At 37.3% G+C, this 19,624-nt stretch overlaps 1 protein-coding gene across 1 annotated transcript in view; it reads right to left on the bottom strand.

The window, feature by feature from the left end:
• Positions 1-12,657, bottom strand: part of zgc:77151 (uncharacterized protein LOC337153 homolog) — a 35,086-nt gene extending 22,429 nt beyond the window's left edge. Inside the window, exons 1-2 of the mRNA XM_056440162.1 lie at positions 12,423-12,657; positions 1,173-1,325 (exon numbers count right to left, since the gene is read on the bottom strand). Of these exons, the coding sequence (XP_056296137.1) occupies positions 1,173-1,325; positions 12,423-12,443 (174 nt within the window). The 5' untranslated portion in view covers positions 12,444-12,657. The remainder of the gene's footprint in view (positions 1-1,172; positions 1,326-12,422) is intronic.
• Between the last annotated feature and the right edge of the window lie 6,967 nt (positions 12,658-19,624).

Below are 19,624 nucleotides of genomic sequence, written 5' to 3'. Positions count from 1 at the left end.
GTGTTTATTCAGACTCGGGACCGGCATGTTGAAGTCAACGGGCCGCGCGTCCTGTAAATTGATTCCTACTGATTTTTTTTTTTGATTTTGCATAGACGACAAACTTGTTAGTCGAGTTTCGTTGACTCAATTAAACTGTTTGTTTTAACCCTTTGTTTGTCAGTGGAACAAATGCGTTAACCCAAAGACAAGAAAAGTCCGTCAACGGCGTCATTTACCGCCGATGCAAAACTATCCGCCTAAATACAATCTCATTAACGCCTCTTCAGCTCGCGACCCGGATTGACTAAATGTATCCTCGCCATGGGATAGACTCAATAAAACATGTTATTACTCTCCTACAGCCCATGTGAGCAGGCGGGAGTGCAGCAGCGTGACCCATTTACGGCCCGATTTGGACATTCAGTTTGGGTTCACAGTTAAAAGGGCACTAAAAAAAATAAAGTTGAATAATGTCTTCCGTGGCTCTGCAGGAGCTTCATAAAAATCAGACCTGCTGATCATCAGTGGATGGTCTAACGAATGGTTTCAAGTTGCATTATAGGAACGGTAGTGTCCAACAAAATGTACGCAGCAGAAGCAGAGATTCTCAGTTTTAGTCCCTACAGCTCCATAAACACTTATGGAGCTGTAGGGACTAAAACTGAGAATATCTCTGCTTTTGCTGCGTCAATTTTATTGTTTTAATGCAATACTTTTTCAGTTATGATGCAATATGTAAAAGATCCCTGGAGCACCTTGTAGGAGTCATAATAAACAAATTGGAAGCAAAACATCATAAATATTATCACCCTGTAAAGTTGTATTGCTAATGCAGAACAATAATTCCCTATTGTTCCCAACCAGCATGCGGGGGGGGGGTTCGTGTCCACCTGCTGTATGCAAGTCCAACGCTCACTCTTTCTTTAGCTCTGATTTTGTTCTCCACCAGCTCCCGAGGGAACCATCCGTCTCTTTAGCTGCTAACAGCTCCCCCTGGTCCCCGCCCGTTCGCTGCCGAGCAGGTAGTGCGATCCGAGAGATCGGGAGTGGAACTGCGGAGTCAGCTCGCAATTCTCCGCGGCTTCATTACCAAGAGCGACCTCGTTAAACATTAGAGGCGTGTGCGCCGCCATTATGAGAAAACAGATTATTGCAGCTTTAAAATCGAACACGCGAGCGGGTGATCTCACCTCTGCGATGCATACGGGATCCCGGGGTCCACAGCGGATGAAGTAAAACTCGCCGAGCTTCCACACCTGGACCGGCCCGCCGGGTTGAGCTCGGCTGCTCACCGACTTATAGAAGGCGTAGCTCCCCCGCTGGCAGGACGGGGCACCCAACCACTGGCAGAGAGACGAGACGGGACGGATGAGGAAGATTTCATGGGCTCAACTGGCCGTTTCACGATTTGAGTTAGGCATGAAACGGAGTGTCAGACACAGACATACAATCAATAGTCGAGTGAGACCTCAGCACAGCTTCCTGCTGGAGAACATTAGACTGGCAAATGGAAACAAGTTGGAGATGAGGTTTATATTTGTTAAACTCAGAGCTGTAGGAATAACAAAATATCATCAAAAAGTTAAAGAGTTGTGACACAAAATATTCAGTTACATCTCTCAATGATTATTTTTTCCCACGAAACACCAGAAGATAATGAGAAATGAAAGTTCTAAAAGCCCGAGATGACGTCCGAAGGATATTAAATTTATAACGATACAAGAGGTTGGTATTTTTGCTTAATAAATTATTCAAACAACTAAAAACAGTGTCTAAATTATTGGTTTATTGTTTCAGCACTAGTCAGAAGTTGGCGTACTTTAAATGGTAATAAATCAAACGGCGATCGTGCAGAAATGTCCGACAGACGGAAAACTACATCAGAAATTAACATCATTGCCGTTATGTAGGAACCAATTTTAAGGGTTTATACTCTCGTGTTCTTCTATTTTAAATTGTTGTTTTTGCCTTTATTTGATAGTGATCGTCAGGAAAGGAGGGGGGGGGGGGGGGGGGAGAGAGACAAAGAGACAGAAAGACAGAGAGACAGGCAGAGAGAGAGAGAGAGAGAGAGAGAGAGAGAGAGAGAGAGAGAGAGAACCTGCAGCGAAGGGCTCCGGGTCGATTTTCACAATTTTTATTCTCAACGTAATAGAATTCTGTCTTTTCTCCAGCGCCAGAGATAAATTATATGCAATTGAAGTTGAAACGACTGTGACTGCTACACAGAGCCCACAGTGTCTTCCCTACGTTTTCTAGGGTTTGTTCGAGCCATAAATGATGCAGAGACCAACTCTGGCATCAACACCACTGATGATAAAGTTGCACCATCTTGCAGTGAGGGAGTATATTAAGATTTAAAAACAGCAACTGAGAGCAGGATATTTATAAGACACTCAGAGAGGACATGCTAAAAATTAACTCCTCCAACTGTGGCAGAGACAGATCTGTAACACCTGATAGTGACTAAAATGATGTTCAGGTATCGCTGGAGTGACGCCTGCTCTTATAAAATGACTCCCAGTCTTACTTCCAACAATCCAAAATATGATAGAAAAAAGAAAAAAAATCATAAGATTAAGACGAGTATAAACTTGTTGGATCTCTTATGTCGCAACTTCTTCACATGGAAATCTAATAGAAAACCAAACGCATCCAACTTCCTGTAATCAGTCGTTGCACTACAACGTGTGAAACTGATCTGAAACACCTATGCACCCTTGTGTTTTGGATTAATAATCATAAAAAATAAAAAAAACTGTTAAATTAATAAAATGTTAGCTTACACTTTCCCCCAGACGCAGAGCAGGAAGGCCACACGATAACCAGCCAGCAGTCAATCATCCGCTGTAGTGTTCTAGTAGCTGTAATAATTCAGTATCTGTAAACTATTGTAGAGAATTCAACTAAAGTACATTTGTGGTTTTCCTGCCTCCTTTTATCAAAACCCAACTCTCACAGGCCGGACACCTTTCACACGTCGGAATTTGGAGTGATTATGCATTTCTGTACTCTCTTCTGATTAAAATTGGAAGGGTATGCCTTAATAAGGTCAAATATGAAATTTCTGAAGTAAGGTCATCGTAAAGTCATTCTCCCCCCCCCCCCCCCCCCAGGATAAATTAAGTTACTATTCTCGTCCCTGCTCTCCTTTGACGCGTCATCATTCTTCATTACTGGAAAATGCTACGCTCCTCCTCATCACTGTAGCCTTTGTATTTAAACGTGTAGAAGAATATAAACTGGATATCAAACTCCCCGCTCCCTGTTTTTTAAACTATTAAAAAGTTATGTCAGTGCAGTCTTATTTTAGAAAATGCCAAGAACAAAAGATTACCACAAAGCTACGTATGAATATTTTAACTGTCATTTATTTAGCATATTTTAATTCCGTACGTCAAATAAAGTGTGCTTGTCCCTGTATAAAAAGTTTTTTTTAAAGTACTCCTCCAAATGAGCTGTTTCAGCTATTGTCCACTCGACACATAACTACTTCCTGCAAGTACTTCAAAGTAAAAGCCATAAGCCTCTCCTCGTTGAAAGAAGGCTTTTGTTTTGAAACACCAACAGGAAGTGTTGAGTTTGCACCAACTTTGCAACAACTGTTGTCTGCTTGGTGTCATGATGATGATTTGGGCTCAGCTGTAGGCAGCTAAACATGATTTGGGTATTTTCTGTACAGTGAGGATATGTATGCTTAACTTATGATATTGATGATTATTGATTATTTTCAGAATTTTTTCTGTGAAACACCAGAAGATACTGAGGAATAAAAGTCCTACAAGCCCAAGATGTCGTACGAAGGATATTCAATGTATCACAAAACAAAAGTTTGGTGTTATTTCTTAAGAAATTATTCAAACAACTGAATACATCAGGATTCTTACACATTTTGACCAATGGATTTCCAGGACTTTAAACCAAATTTCCATGCCCAAACTGAAATCTCGGTATAAACCTAACAAATTTAGAAAATTTAGCGTATTGAGAGCGTATGTTTTGAGCGTCTTTCTTTAAAAAAACATTAATTATTTCAAACTCCATGAACTCAAACGAACATGTGATTATAACAAATTTCCATGACTTTTCCAAAACTTTTATGATTTACGTTTTTTCCATGACTTTTCCAGGCCTGAAAATTACCATTTTAAAATGCCATGCCTTTTCCAGGTTTTCCATGACCGTACGAACCCCGATACATCATCTAAATTACTGGTTTATTGTTTCAGCATTAGTCCAGAAGTTGGTGTACTTTCCTCTCTTCTTCCTAGATACCTCTTTCTCAAATGACATTAAGTGAAAGCCTCCATTCTTATAACACCTTCATTTCATGTGGCTCAAAAACTGATGTTTGGACGCTGTGTGTCATGTTCTCCTGCAACGGGTTATTTTATTATTCAGGGCAAACAAAAGGGAAATATCCCAGCTGAAAATTGTAAGACTTCAGGTTCATGCCAGTTAATAATGCTTTCTTTAACGAGCACTAAATTAAAGTTACATCACACGTCACTTCAGAAGAGGCTCAGAGTTAATCTGGGCACTGGGAACATGATTCATCTCACAGCTTCCCTCAGGGAAACTAAAGGAAAGGTCACATTATGCATTTGTAGAGACAAATATATTAATCAAGAGCTGAAAACAATTCCTTGATTGACAGAATGTTAAATGTCAATAATTGAAACGCCAAAAATATTCAGTTTCCTGATAAACAAAAACAAGTTTCGAAATCACATAATCTGCAGCGGTTTTGTTTCGCTCTATTAGTTTTAAAAAAAAATGTTCTCTGGTCCGAGCTTCTTTTCTCCGTTTCATATCGTTGTAAACGGAGTACGTGAAAACGATTTGATAAAGGCCGTGTTGAACCGACATCACAGGTTTTCCATGACCGTACGAACCCTGTAATATTGAAAACAAGTTTATAGAGTATTGATAAACTGTTAATAACCTATAATTAGTTTCCCTGCAACGCAGCGTTCCCCTTTGTGTCCCCAGAAAATGGCAGATGTTCTTTTTGGCTCAAATTAATCTCATGTGGAGTTTTGCCTTTGTTTAAAATCCACAGCTCATTTTACGTGGCGCTTCCTGCACGTTTACACGCCGTCGGCGGCGAGGAGCGCTCGATGCGTCTCGCCTCACGAGCGGAGAGCGCTCCACCGTCCGCGGGTCTTCACGCGGCTCGAACCACCGAATCGAGCGCACCTCCGGTGGGTTCGCGCGGCTGAAAGCCAACACTGCCTCCGCTGCTGCCGGCCGAATAAACCTGCAGTTTGGATTTCACTGTTTTGTAAGAGAAGTGTGAGGAGCCCCGGGGCCCGTGACACCCAGAGTAGAGTGTGGATTTTAAAAAAAAGAGTGAAAACATGAAACCAAAACACACCTTTATAAAAAGGTGTGTTTTGGTTTCATGTTTTCATGTTTTGAAGCTTTAAAAAAAAAAGTCTGACGTTGTGTCGTTAAACTGGTTGCCTTGGTTTCGCTCATGCGTACCGGGCCGTTCAACAGAACATCCTCTCATCAATGATAATCTCTGGATCCGTCAGGGAGGACATGTAGCTGCCATTTTGGATCCTGGGGAAGAGTCAGTCAGCAGTGTTTTTATTATTATTTATTTATGTCTTTTTTTTTACTCTCCAGATAAACATCACATCTGAAGAAAGTTTCATTTCTGTTTTTTGGTAACATTAAGTCAAGGCTAGAGTGGGATTTAGAGGAAAAAAACATGGCATTTGTTTTTGTATAAACAAGGACAGAAAAGTACCAACTATCTTTCAGAATATAAAATCTCCCTTCTTGATGAATCAAGTTGTCGGTTTGATCATCTTGAGATGAGATCATCGAGGACTGGAGGGCGTGTGGTGCAGTCAGTTTAGTAAACACACAAGATAAGACTTAGCCGAGTCAGTTATGCAGGAATCCTAAAAATGATTTCCAAATGTACTTACATTTTTCAAAAAGGTTCAAAAAAATGTAAGAAATACTCACATGCATTTGTTGGGGACTATTTTTGTCTGCGGATTCACACACAGGCATTTGGTGCTAGTGAGTGTTTCGGGGAGCGGGACGCTGTATGTGTAAATAATAAATAAAGTTTTAAACAGTTTGTTTGTGTGAGGAAGGACAATGTCACCCAGTACAAGAATGCGGTTAATTTTTATACTTTGTGGACAACTCCGACGCTCTAGGCGCAGCGGAAGACGATGCAATAACGTAAGTGGATTGATTCTGTGTTTTATTTGGTGAGAGTGAGAAAAGATTGAGACAATAACCCGACTTATCCTGTAATGCCACGTGACGAATATCGCATACGATCGTGCCTCCTTCACGAAGATATCAAAATGGATTCAACACGAGCAAACAATCCGTTTCACGCACAATGCAGCAGATGTTGTTTTGTTTTTTTAAAGACGACATCGCTGCTGTTCTTAAAGTGATCCGTCCTGCAGCCTCTGCGCCTCTAATCCCGTGTTTGGAGTTGGAGGTGAGAAAAGACTGAATTACGGCAGCTTTACGTGAAACGTAATATGCAGCCCCGCAGCTGCACATGACCCACACATATCAAACACATATTTCTCAGTGACCTGCTGAGGCGAGGCAGTTGTTATCATTTATCTCGTTTTAGGCTGCAAACATCGATTATTTTCACTATTTAATGATCTGCCTTATTATTTGTTTGACTTTTAAATTTCCCAGAAGCCATGGATATGTGTTCTTAGTCCACCGAGCGGGCAAAATTCCCAAAACTATTCCGATGATTAATCAGCTAATCTTCACGTTTAAAAAAGAGAATATTTAGCATTTCTGAATTTAATTTCCTTTTAATCATGAACGGATTATCCAAACACTATGGATCTAATCAATAAGTCGACTAATTGCTTAAGCTCTCGTCTAAATGTTACACCAAATTTATAGCATTTCCAGTTCGCTTAACGAACAAAAGAAATGTTTGACGAATGTTTGCGTTAACCGTTTAGTTCGGCAACTAAAGCTTATTTTCAGTATCAATTAAATCACTTAGTCTTGACATATTTCTACAAAATGTGCATCTGAAGTCCCAAAGTGACGCCTTCAAATGTCTTTTTGTGTCCAAACGACGTCGACAACACGAAGAGCTCCAGCTCACTGGGATGGAAGACAGAGACGCAGCAAATTCTCACATTTGAGAAGCTTTAACCGGAGAATATTTTGCATTTTGGCTACAAAAATGACTGAATACATTTTTTTATCTCAACAGTTGAAGGTTTCCCGCACACACAAAAATTAATTAATTAATCGCAGCTCTAATGTGTAAATGCAGCGCGTATGAAGACGTTTACACGTGCGACACAGATCTGTCACAGGAAGTGACTTAAACTCAAAGTGGACAGAGATCACATTCACCAGAACTACGTGATGCAATAAGCCGAGCGCACCGTCTCAGGCCGAGTCCGGCTGAGCAGCTGCTCTTCATCTACTTCAATAGATGAGACGTGAAGATTCACAAAATAATAAAATTTTAATAAAAAAGGCACGAATGCATTTCCTCCTGGATCGGTTTCAAAACCGGCCGGTCATCGCGCCGCCGCCCCGCCTGCTGCCTGAATGCAGAATCTCCTAAAACTCACTCCTGTGTTGATCATCCACAATCCCCACCCCGCCCGGCACACCCTCCCCCACCCAACGCTCATACCCCACCACAGGCGGAACCTCCCCCACCCGCTGGAGCTCTGCAGACCAGCTGCAGCAGGCCCGGGATCAATTTTTAGAAAGATACTGAATAAATGTCAAAGCAGAAAATATACATAAGCCACACACACACACACACAGGGATATTAATACCCCTGCAATACCTATATATTTAAATGCCGCCACATGCAGTCATGTTTGATTACATCACTGCAGAGGAGAGCACACACACCGTTTCCCTTTGGGAATACTGCATGATACTGAAAAGAAAAAAAACGACGTCGAACGAGACGCGATATTCGGTATTTAAATGAATATTGCGGCGGTGCACCTGAAGAGAGATGACGACTGCCACGGACAAGGTCGCCGTCGAATGTCAAACTTACTCGATATCCTGCTGCATGAAGTGAAACCGAAAGAACCGCAGCAGGATGAAGTAAAACAGGTTTGTTGTTGACTGTTGTGATGATACCACGAGGGCATTTTAGAGACAATACAAAGCCCATATAGCGAGATCATAAACAGACTGAGATTAACGTGCCTATAGGAAGATCATTAGGACACGATAGATTCAATAATTGTTAAATATTCACTGTAAATCCAGCGCCGAGTCCCACGTGTACATTTTAAATCCATATAAAAGATATTAACGATGTGCGACTTTGATGATACAGAAGTGATTCAATCAAATTAACGTCAGCGCAACACGGACACAATATCAGGCTCAAAAAATTCTATATAGATTAAAATCGATATAGATTAAATTCGATATAAATATATAAATTCGATATAGAGCCGATATAGATTAAATTCGATATAGAGCCGATATAGATTAAATTCGATATAAATATATAAATCCGATATAGAGCCATTTCTATTTAATGGAAATAGAAATGGCTTTTGTTATGTACAAATTATGAACATTAAATTTGATAGAAATCCCATCGACAAAACTATGTAGGGATTATAATCCGGGATGGTTCTCGCAGGTATGCGACTGCAGTAAACTCACTGCTGATGCATCGAGGGGACGCACACTGTTTTTGTATGTTTTTTAAACACATTTACATGAACGTAACCATAATTCATCAATTCAACATCAAATACGAGGAACAATGTCAAAAAACACAAATTTAATGGGGGACCCATTCAAATGACCACCTGTGGGTCCACTGTGATGACATGGAGAGAGAACACGATAACGGCATTATGATCAATAACGGTTCCGTTTGACGAGAAATATTAGAATAAAAGTGAGATAAAATCTGAAGCGAGCTCTATAGACTCAACATGTGTTCAAAGAATATTATCGCAACGCGAGCATTGTTATGATGCACGGACAGATGCCATCGACAGCATTAGCCTCCTGACGAGTATTACAGGATTATTTTCAGGCATTTAAGGGACCAGAAGGAGCCGGAATAACATTAAGGGAAGTAAAACCACCATTTAGCTCCGCAGGTAGAATAGTAGCCCTTATGAGTACTTCAGAGATGGTTTAAGTTATATTATAGTGATAGGCGAACGTGAATCAGACACCATTAATCCACATGAGGTGTCCACTGACTCCTGTGAGATAGGCGTATTCTTGAGCCATGACATTTGATACAATACGAGGAGAAATATAATGGAGTGATAATTAGACGGACGTGGTATTACACATTAGAGGAAGAAACACAAAAAAGGAACATGAAACCATCTTCTTGGACAAAAGAGGGAACAAGTGTAATCCAATGTTATGAAGTCACTCCTGAGCTCTACAGACAGTATAAACCATGAGAGGGAACCAATATTATAGATCCATATATCAAGATCCTTTAGGGAGCACGACCAATAACATAAAGACAGATAACGCCTGCAAACACAATAATACTCCATGGATGAATAATATAAATGCATTTCAAGCCACTCATCAACAGACTACTCTAAAGCCATGAAAGGATTATTTTTACTCAATATGATGCGTACAAAAAGTATAATTATATGAGACTGGGACAATATTGAGTACTATTGGAGAAATATTAGAGGAAAAGTAAAACAGGAACTTAGAATAAAATTCAATAAAATCTCTAGTGAGCTACAGTATCAGCAACTGTCATATATATATATATATATACACACACACATATATATAGATACACATATATATCTATATATACACACATATATATATATATATATACAAATATATATATACACACACACATGTATATATATATGTGTATTTATATTATGGTGGTAACTTAGAACATTTTATATAAAAAGGCAGATAAAGTCTCTGTGGATAAGTAAGTAATTTTATACTTGATATAGGATGGGAATTGGAAAATTAAGAAGGATAAGAGACCATCAAGTACTACAGACAGGACAAAGAATAGATTCAGTAAGATAAAAATCACTATTGAGACACAATATTGGCAACTAATGTCAGAATAAGGATAAAGAATATATTTAAATAATATTGAAGTATTACTTGGCTTAGCAGTTATTTAATACAGCTGAAACTTTCTTATTTTAGCAGGTGGTAATATTCTTGACGAGGCTAATAATACCATTGATAAAATCTTAAATTGAAACACTGAAATATTCAATTTATTATCATAGGGGACTGAGATAACGAGCAAATATCCGTATTTGATAAACTGGAACCAGATAATTTTGGGGACTTTTGCTGAACAAATAATTAATAGAATGTCTAAACACCGTCGTATTCACTGTCAATGAACTGATTAATCGATATAGTTTGATGTCTAGTTATTACGTAAAGGTATATGAATGGGACACACAAAGAAAGGGACAACAATCAACACAAATTAGCTCATATTAGCTCAGCTGGTAACAGATTTTTGAAATTTTTGCTTTAAAAAAATGATTAATGGATCAAATTGTTGCAGGTAAATGCTTTATGCTTTAATATAGTACTGTTACTATAAATACCCCATGAATAGATACAAAAGCAGGAAGAGACGGTGAACATACTAAGTGAGATCAAAGACGAGCCATCAAAGATTAGCTTTGCAGACAGTTTTAGCCCCAGAATGAATATTAAACATGCATTTAACTTAAATTATAGTAAGACGATAGAATAAGTACTACCATCAAGTGAGCATACCGTATCATAAACATACCATTACGTACTATAGGAGTGTTATATGAATGTCTTTTTTTCTTTTTCTGTAGCCCTGGGGGAGGGCCAGTTGACACAGCCTAGCGGTGGAAACGAGGCAGGGCTGAGCAGGCAGGAAAATAAAAGCCACATAATATAATCTGAGCACTGAGAGGCAGCCCTCTGCCTGAAATGTGAATACACACTCTCTCTCACACACACACACACACACACACACACACACACACACACACACACACAAGAATTTAAGATGGAAACCCTTAATCTGCGCCCTGCATACTCAGTTCTCGTGATATTTGTGAAATAATGCAGTGAGATTTTTTTTTACAGTTTTTAGAACGGGAAGGAAGAGAGAAGGGGAGGAGGGGACAAACCTCCGACGAATATTAATAATAAAATGTCTCCTGCTTTAGATAGTAATTATATAAATAAAATCTAAACAGTCTACACAGCACTGACCTTGGGTATATCCTGTTATTCAAAAAGCTCACAAGTTCACCACAAGGAAAAACAAAACTCTCAATACTGCAATTAATTAATATTTAAAACAGAGATATTATTATTATAATGATATATTTAAAAAATATACACAACAAATACTGGAATATCAATAACACCCCCACGACACACATGAAGGATTCCTCTTCAAATAAATGACTTTAGTTCGTTGTTATTTCGACTAAAAACACCACATTGCTCAAGCTGTGTCCTCTGAATGTTTCCTTGTTTTTTAGGGAGCACTAATCTTCGCTATTTCAAGTACAACAACTCCACATGTTCCCTCTTCACTGACACACAATATTAACATTCCTCCTTAAACTGTGGTAATTACACTGGAGACAAAATGTCGGGGGGGGATTTGATAATAATATCAATATGCTTCCTATTATAACCAACATTGCTGCTGCTCCACCTCGTTTCTGTCGACTAAAAAAAAAAAAAAAAAATCTTTAATATCAACGTCGGTGAGGAAATATTTTTAAGGACTCAACGTTCAAAAATGTTTAAAAAAAAAAAAAATGTCGATGCAACGACTCGCTGTTAGCTGGGTTTCTTTTTTTGTTGGAAAAAAAAAAAGAAAAAAAAAGAAAGAAGGTGGACTAGCTTAAAAGTTTCCTGATATTTTCAGGCAGGCAAACGGCCAGAAAATTAAAATATTATTTCGCTAATGTGTCGTTATTGTGAGTGGGGGTTGGTAAGCAGAGGAGAAGCGGAGACTGTCGACACGACACACAAAGAAATTAATCATTAACGCGGAGAAAATATCAGAAATATTACACCGGAATTTAACGGCTGGCTCTCTGATATGAAACGAGGCGACAGCTCGGTGTCACAGACGGTTGTTTCCCCGTAAAAACACACATATCCGCGGTTCTTTTTCTACATCTGGAGGAGAGGGAAAAAAAAGTTGAGCCCTGGTTGAATAAAGTTGTAATTGCAGTCAGACCAACTCTCGGTGCTTTCGGGGTTTGGTTGATATGGGAAAACAATCAATACGACATAGTCAAACTAAATGAAATAAAAACACCACATTGGACCTGAATTCAAAGCGACACACGGTGGAAATATTCCCCGAGTCGTCGGGTCGGAAAACCCGCCGGTTGTATGTGACAAAAAATCGACATTTATATGGAAATGATATCGGCTTTACCTGTATTGCATTGTGCTCCATTGCAGTCCTGCATTCCCTCTCTGAGGCCCCTCTCCGGTTACACCGCCGGGACTCGCCGTCACACAAACAAACGCACCAAAAAGAAGAAGAAGAAGAAGAAAAAGAAGAGAAAAAAAAAGAAGCCTGTTTTTTTGTGTTATTTTTTGGGTGGAAATGGGACAGGATCTAGGTGTGGCCAAAGTTTGCCACAGAGTACATTACAACTTAATGTTAAAGTCACAGAGGAACGGCAGTTGAAGCATCTTTAGCAGCGTGACGTGTTTCCGCGTGACGCGGCACGTGTGGGCTGGGTTTAGATGCGAGAAGGGGTTGATATCAAATCCGACAAAATATCATTAAATTGCGAAAAAATAAACCGTCACTTGGCGCGTGGACTGCAATATTAAACCATGGAGAGACATTTAGCTGTTTTTCCATTTTTGAGAATTATTTTTGGAATAACGTTCATGTTTTTATCAACAACCACATGGCATTAAAATATTATTCCTGACTAAGATGCAGTGGAGAGGTAGAATAGTGGCATGCAAATAAAAGACTCAAGTATAAATGTGTACTTGAGTTCATTATGTTTCCTGATCAGATGTCGTCTGCGCCACTGTTTATTGGCTAAATGTATTATTCATAACTGCACATTTACAGGGAAAAACTAAATGCTAAGGGCAAACAATATAGGCACTATACGCTTTAAAAATATATCAAATGTAATACTGAGTTAACCAGCAAAGAAACATGATTGAGAAGCTGGAACCAGAATATGTTTTATTTCATTTTTCCTTGAAACAATTATCAAATAATTGTTCAAATCTACTAATATATTACATTTTTAGATCTCAAATAAAAGGCAGTTTCCACTGAGAAGAAGCCAGAGGTGCGAGTCTTACACACACTTCCGTGTTGCTGAAATCACCTGAACTTTAACCCCAAATTAAACGTGTTCTGATTTATGCTGCAGATTTAAAAATAAAAAGTCCCAACAGGCTCATCTTCCGCCTGCTGTTAGCTCCGCCCATCCCAGAGTTTTAAGATCACTGATTGGATGTTTCTTGCCAAATTGGACCTTGGGAGTTGTAGTTAACTAACTGTTACATCCACATACTTCAAGGTTTCGTGCTGATCCGAGTCGGAGAAGAGCTCCAAGTGTATCTCAGGACAAATTAATCAACCTTTTACATCCGAAACCGGGGGGCCACAGACCATTTATTTAATTGTACACCTCTTTAGTAACTCCAAACACATACTTCCATTCTCAAGTAACACACACTGATATATTGCTTTGCTGCTTACTAAAGCAACTAAAGGTAAAGTCATATTTTATAGAATGGGCAATGTAAGCAAGGGCCCAAAACCACATTTCATAAGATACATTTGATACATGTTATAGATGTATTATTAATATTATTATAGATGTAAAATACTGTATAGAGAAAGACATTAGCCTGTAATGACAGCATCCAACCACTGGGTCGAAACATATAGTCTCTTTTAAAGCTGTTCTTAAGATTCTTATCCAGTTATTGTTAAACACCAATGAAATAATATATCTCCATAACTGTATGACTGGGATTAGGTAAAAGTCCCGGTGGTAATATAACACTTGATTATTCATTAACATTATAATCAGATCTATAACCATGACAACAAAGGGCTTAAATGCAATAAAAGGCCAGGCTGTTAAATGTTTGCTATTTGCAGGGGAGGGAGAAGTATTTAGATCTTTTACTCAAGTAAAAGTACAAATACTCTACAAAGTAAAAAAAAAAAAAAATGTATTGTATAATCCTACCTCTCTGGGCCTCAAACAGTTATTTAAATATAACCACGTAAGAAGTTTCTTTAGAGGAACAACTCAGTTATCTGAAATCAGTAAATAAAGAAGTATTAAAGTACAGTATTACAGTTAAGTAACCACTGAACATGAACCAAAACAAACATTTCTAAATATGAAAAGTAAATATAGTTTGACATTATCAGGCCTCTCCTAAAGTTAATCTGATGGTTTGGACTGCTCAGATGTTTATAATGTCAGATGTGTGTCCAAAACTCAAACTCATGAGCAAATCCCTCAAAAAGTAATGGAACAAACAAGAAATCAAAAATATGGGATTCAGCGCATTTATATCGCAGCAAACAGCTCTGTAGAGGGGGAGTAATGTGTCGTCATCCGAGCTTCACCGTTCTTTGTTTGCTCAATCGGAACCGGCTGCCCATGTTTTATTAGTGCACGTTCGTGCACATGAGCGCGCTCCACCGGCTAGCTGACGGGACGCCGCTCTATCGCCCACAAGTCGGTTACTGATGATGACGCCGTCCCGACAAACGTCACCGTCACAGAAGCGTATGGCGTCCATCCTCCTGGTCCCCTCTCAGGTGAACACAGTGAACTCAGTCAACAGTTCCAGGGCGCTTTGTTGGCTTCGAGCTGCAAGCTCAGCCGTGGCCATGTTGAGAGCCATCAGGAGGCAATGCACCATTAACGCAGACGTATTTTAATGTGGAGGCGGAGCTCTTTTACATGTTATGTCTCCTGAATGGCTTGAGACTAAAATATCAGGATTCTGCTCCCTCAGAAGGAAATTATATATATATCTATATATACAGGACTGTCTCAGAAAATTAGAATATTGTGATAAAGTTCTTTATTTTCTGTAATGCAATTTAAAAAACAAAAATGTCATGCATTCTGGATTCATTACAAATCAACTGAAATATTGCAAGCCTTTTATTCTTTTAATATTGCTGATTATGGCTTACAGCTTAAGAAAACTCAAATATCCTATCTCTAAATATTAGAATATCATGAAAAAGTATACTAGTAGGGTATTAAACAAATCACTTGAATCGTCTAATTAACTCGAAACACCTGGAAACACATTTTCAAATGTTTGATTTTGTTTTGCTGTTATAAATCTTTTTTTTTACTTGGTCTGAGGAAATATTCAAATTTTATGAGATAGGATTTTAGAGTTTTCTTAAGCTGTAAGCCATAATCAGCAATATTAAAAGAATAAAAGGCTTGCAATATTTCAGTTGATTTGTAATGAATCCAGAATGCATGACATTTTTGTTTTTTTAATTGCATTACAGAAAATAAAGAACTTTATCACAATATTCTAATTTTCTGAGACAGTCCTGTATATATATATATATATATATACACATATATATACATATTTATATATATGTATACATATATATATACAAATATATATACATATATATATATATATATACATATATCTATAAATATACATATATATATATATATGTATATATACATTTTCATATATATAAATATGTATATATAGATATGTATATATATATATATATAAATATATACATATATAAATATATGTATACATATATATAAATATATACACATATATATATACATATATAAATATATATGTATATACATATATATATACATACATATGTTTGTGTGTGTGTATATATATATACATATATGTTTCATTTTATATACATATATATACTTCATTTTATATTTTACTTGTATACATCTATATCTTTCATCCCTGTTTTTTATATTTTATATTTATATTTTATTCTCGTGTGTTTAGTTTATTGGTGCTGCTACTGTGACGACAAATTTCCCCTTGGGGATTAATAAAGTATATATCTATCTATCTATATACATATATATATATATATATACATATATGAAATGTGAGGGCAGCCCCTTTAGCTCAGTAATTTTGTGGAGAAACGTGATCACACTCCCAGGACTCATGCAGGCCTATCCTGGTGTGAGCATTTTTAACCTGCAGTTGCTGGTTGTTTCCAGCAGGGGGAGGAAGCACGTGTCTGTTTTTAAATCCCCACCCTACCCCCTTCCTCCCTCCTCCCTCCTCCCTCCATGAGGCTGCAGCGTGACATTCATGTAGAAACAGGCCTCTAATAAAAAAACGCTCACGTCAGGCTTTGTGCTCAAGGAAACGAGCTATAATTATTCCAATATCATGTTCAAGCCGCTCTACTTTGCTCTACGGATTACATTTGTTTATGATTGTGTTTAATCTGAAGGTCAGAATCCACAGAGGATCCTGGGAAACGAAACAAAAAAGGAACCAGCCGTAATTAAATATGTCTGTGTTTCACAATTACATATGATGTTTCTGGATTAATAATTGATATTTTCATTGATATACTGCTTTAATCTACAGTGCTTGTAACGTCGTGAGAAGCACGGAAGAAAAACAGCCCTGTTTTTAGCTTTGTGACGATGCATTTTATAGTTTATTTAGCTGAAGGAGGAGGAGGAGGAGGAGGAGGAGGAGGAGGAGGAGTTCCTCAACACTTAAAGGAACACTTCCTCCTTCAGTGTATCAACACATCTGGAGATACGTGGTTTTCACTGCACAGGAAGATGATGAAAACATATATATGAAAAGAAACTTAAGCCACAGACAAATGAAATAAACATTTTTTTTTAAAGTGTAATATATACCCCTGAGATGAAGTAGAAGTAGAAAGTATCAAATGGATAACTGCTAGTAACCGCACACTTGTACAAGGCACACTTATAAATGTATATATACATTTATGCACTAATTTGCAAACTTGTTCCACGCTGCAGGACGTGGTTTGAGTGCATGAGTAGATTCTGTGCCGCAGCTCTGACCACAGTGCTGCAGTACCCAGACGAGCAGATGGAGCGACCCTTTTGCTTTCATCCTCGTAACACCGCCCGTGTGGCAGCAACACTTTGTCCTCTGCATGTCAGCCAGAATGCAGCAGCACAGTTGTGGAGCGTTCACTGACGATTACATATAGTCATTCTGCAGCGACGCACACTGATGACATGTTTTCACCCACGAATAAAATAGCCTATATATGTAAAGGCCGGGCAGCACCGTGAAACAGATCTCATGTTACACAAACGTCTGATAAATGTGTGTCTTTTACAGTTTAATGTTAGATAAATATGAATGGACATGCTTCTCGTTCCTTTACGTATATTACCGAGATTTAATGATGCAAGCCGAGTTATTTAATCATGCTTCTTGGTATTTAATAATGTAGTTGCTGGTGGGACAGACCATAGCAAAGTTAGAAATCTGGGAAGTCTTACTGGACTAATTGGACTTTATAATTACATTATATGCTTAACGTCAGGCAGTGGAATTCACGATTATTATTGCTTTGATTTCTCAAAATGTACAGTGATTTGCACACTTTGTATGCATTTAGCTTTTGTGTTAGAACGTGTTTTTGCATCATTGTATGTGTGGTTTATTTATTGTTTGTTGCTGTGAGACACGCGGATATCCCCCAGGGTTAAAAGTAATGATCAAATCAATATGATGTAACTTTAGTATAGAATATGACGTATAGAATATGACGTATAGAATATGACGTATAGAATATGACGTATAGAATATGACGTTGTAAAAAGTAATAGAGAATTCACCGTGTATGTTAAAAAAAAGTCATGAAAACACTATAATGAAGTATGTTGAAAGAAATTATATTATAGTATGTTGAAAAGTCTTGGTGGGAAAATTCTTAGTGTATAGTATGTCCAATATGTTTTAGTTTTTTAAAACATACTATTACAAACTCTTTTTTGCTGATTTTCTTTAGTTGACATACATGTATCCATCGGCTTATCCAGCGCACATCATGAGGGGTTTTGTACACCACACTTTGTTTCAGTGAATTTCACCTTTTTTAAAATATGAATCTTAATCTACTTAATTTAACAAATAGAGTAATAACAGCGGTTAAAGTGTTAAAGGCACAGTTCAGTTTTGGTCTTTTATTATCTGGTCGTGACGTTGATCTGACACTACTTTAAAAAATAATACTGCTGCATATTTTGCTCAACTGAGAGAACAACATGCAATGAAATGTACGGAAAATTACATCTCTGCTGTATTCAGTTTCTAGTTTTTCTCTTAACAGCAAATTAAACATGATTCTACTAATACCCAGATACAATTTTAAAAAGCAGAATATTTATTGGCTAAAAACAAGGATGTAAACACGTTAACTCATCACATACGCTGTAGTTTGCACTGTTAGCGTTGTTATCCTCCGTTAGCTACGAGCTGCCGCCATGTTGAGAGTCGTTGAGAAGCAATTGAAAAGCTCCTCAGATCTTATACCTTTAAAACCATGCATCAGTATCACGACAGAAAAACAAGTCTAACTGCTTCATGTTAGAAAGATTTCCCTTTATTTCACCTTTGAAACAAAAACAGCAGTGAGATTTATTAGCAGCTTAAGAAAACGACTATATATATATATTTATATATATGTATATTTACATATATATAGTATACATGCACATATATATATACACACATAAACAGACATATACACTACCGTTCAAAAGTTTGGGGTCACTTAGAAATGTCTTTATTTTTCAAAGAAAAGCACTGTTTTTTCAATAAAGATAACATTCATCAAAACTACACTCTCTACATTGTTAATGTGGTAAATGACTATTCTAGGTGGAAACGTCTGGTTTCTAATGAAATATCTCCATAGGTGTATAGAGGCCCATTTCATCAACGATCACTCCAGTGTTCTAATGGTACATTGTGTTTGCTAATCGCCTTAGAAGACTAATATCAGATTAGAAAACCCTTGTGCAATTATGTTAGCACAGCTGAAAACAGTTATGCTGGTGATATAAGCTATACAACTGGCCTTCCTTTGAGCTTGAAGTTTGAAGAACAAAATTAATACTTCAAATATTAATCATTATTTCTAACCTTGTCAATGTCTTGACTATATTTTCTATTCAATTTTCAATTCATTTGATAAATAAAAGTGAGTTTTCATGGAAGACACAAAATTGTCTGGATGACCCCAAACTTTTGAACGGTAGTGTATACATATACATATTTATTATATAAATATATATATATAATTATAATGCATATAATATACGTATGTATACATAAACTACAAGATTATTTCTATAGATATACTATATATATAATTATATATATATATGTGTATTATAGATAATATATATATATATCCATATATTATATATACACACACATACTGTATATATCTGCATATATATATGGTATATATATACCATATATAGGTTATATATACCCTATATATACTATATATAATATATACCATATATAGGGTATATTTACCCTATATATAATATTATATATATATACTGTATATAAGTAGGT

Source organism: Pseudoliparis swirei, chromosome 3 (assembly GCF_029220125.1).
Source record: "Pseudoliparis swirei isolate HS2019 ecotype Mariana Trench chromosome 3, NWPU_hadal_v1, whole genome shotgun sequence".
Taxonomy (NCBI): domain Eukaryota; kingdom Metazoa; phylum Chordata; class Actinopteri; order Perciformes; family Liparidae; genus Pseudoliparis; species Pseudoliparis swirei.
Note: the sequence above shows the minus strand (reverse complement) of the source record. Positions and strands in the feature narration are given on the sequence as shown.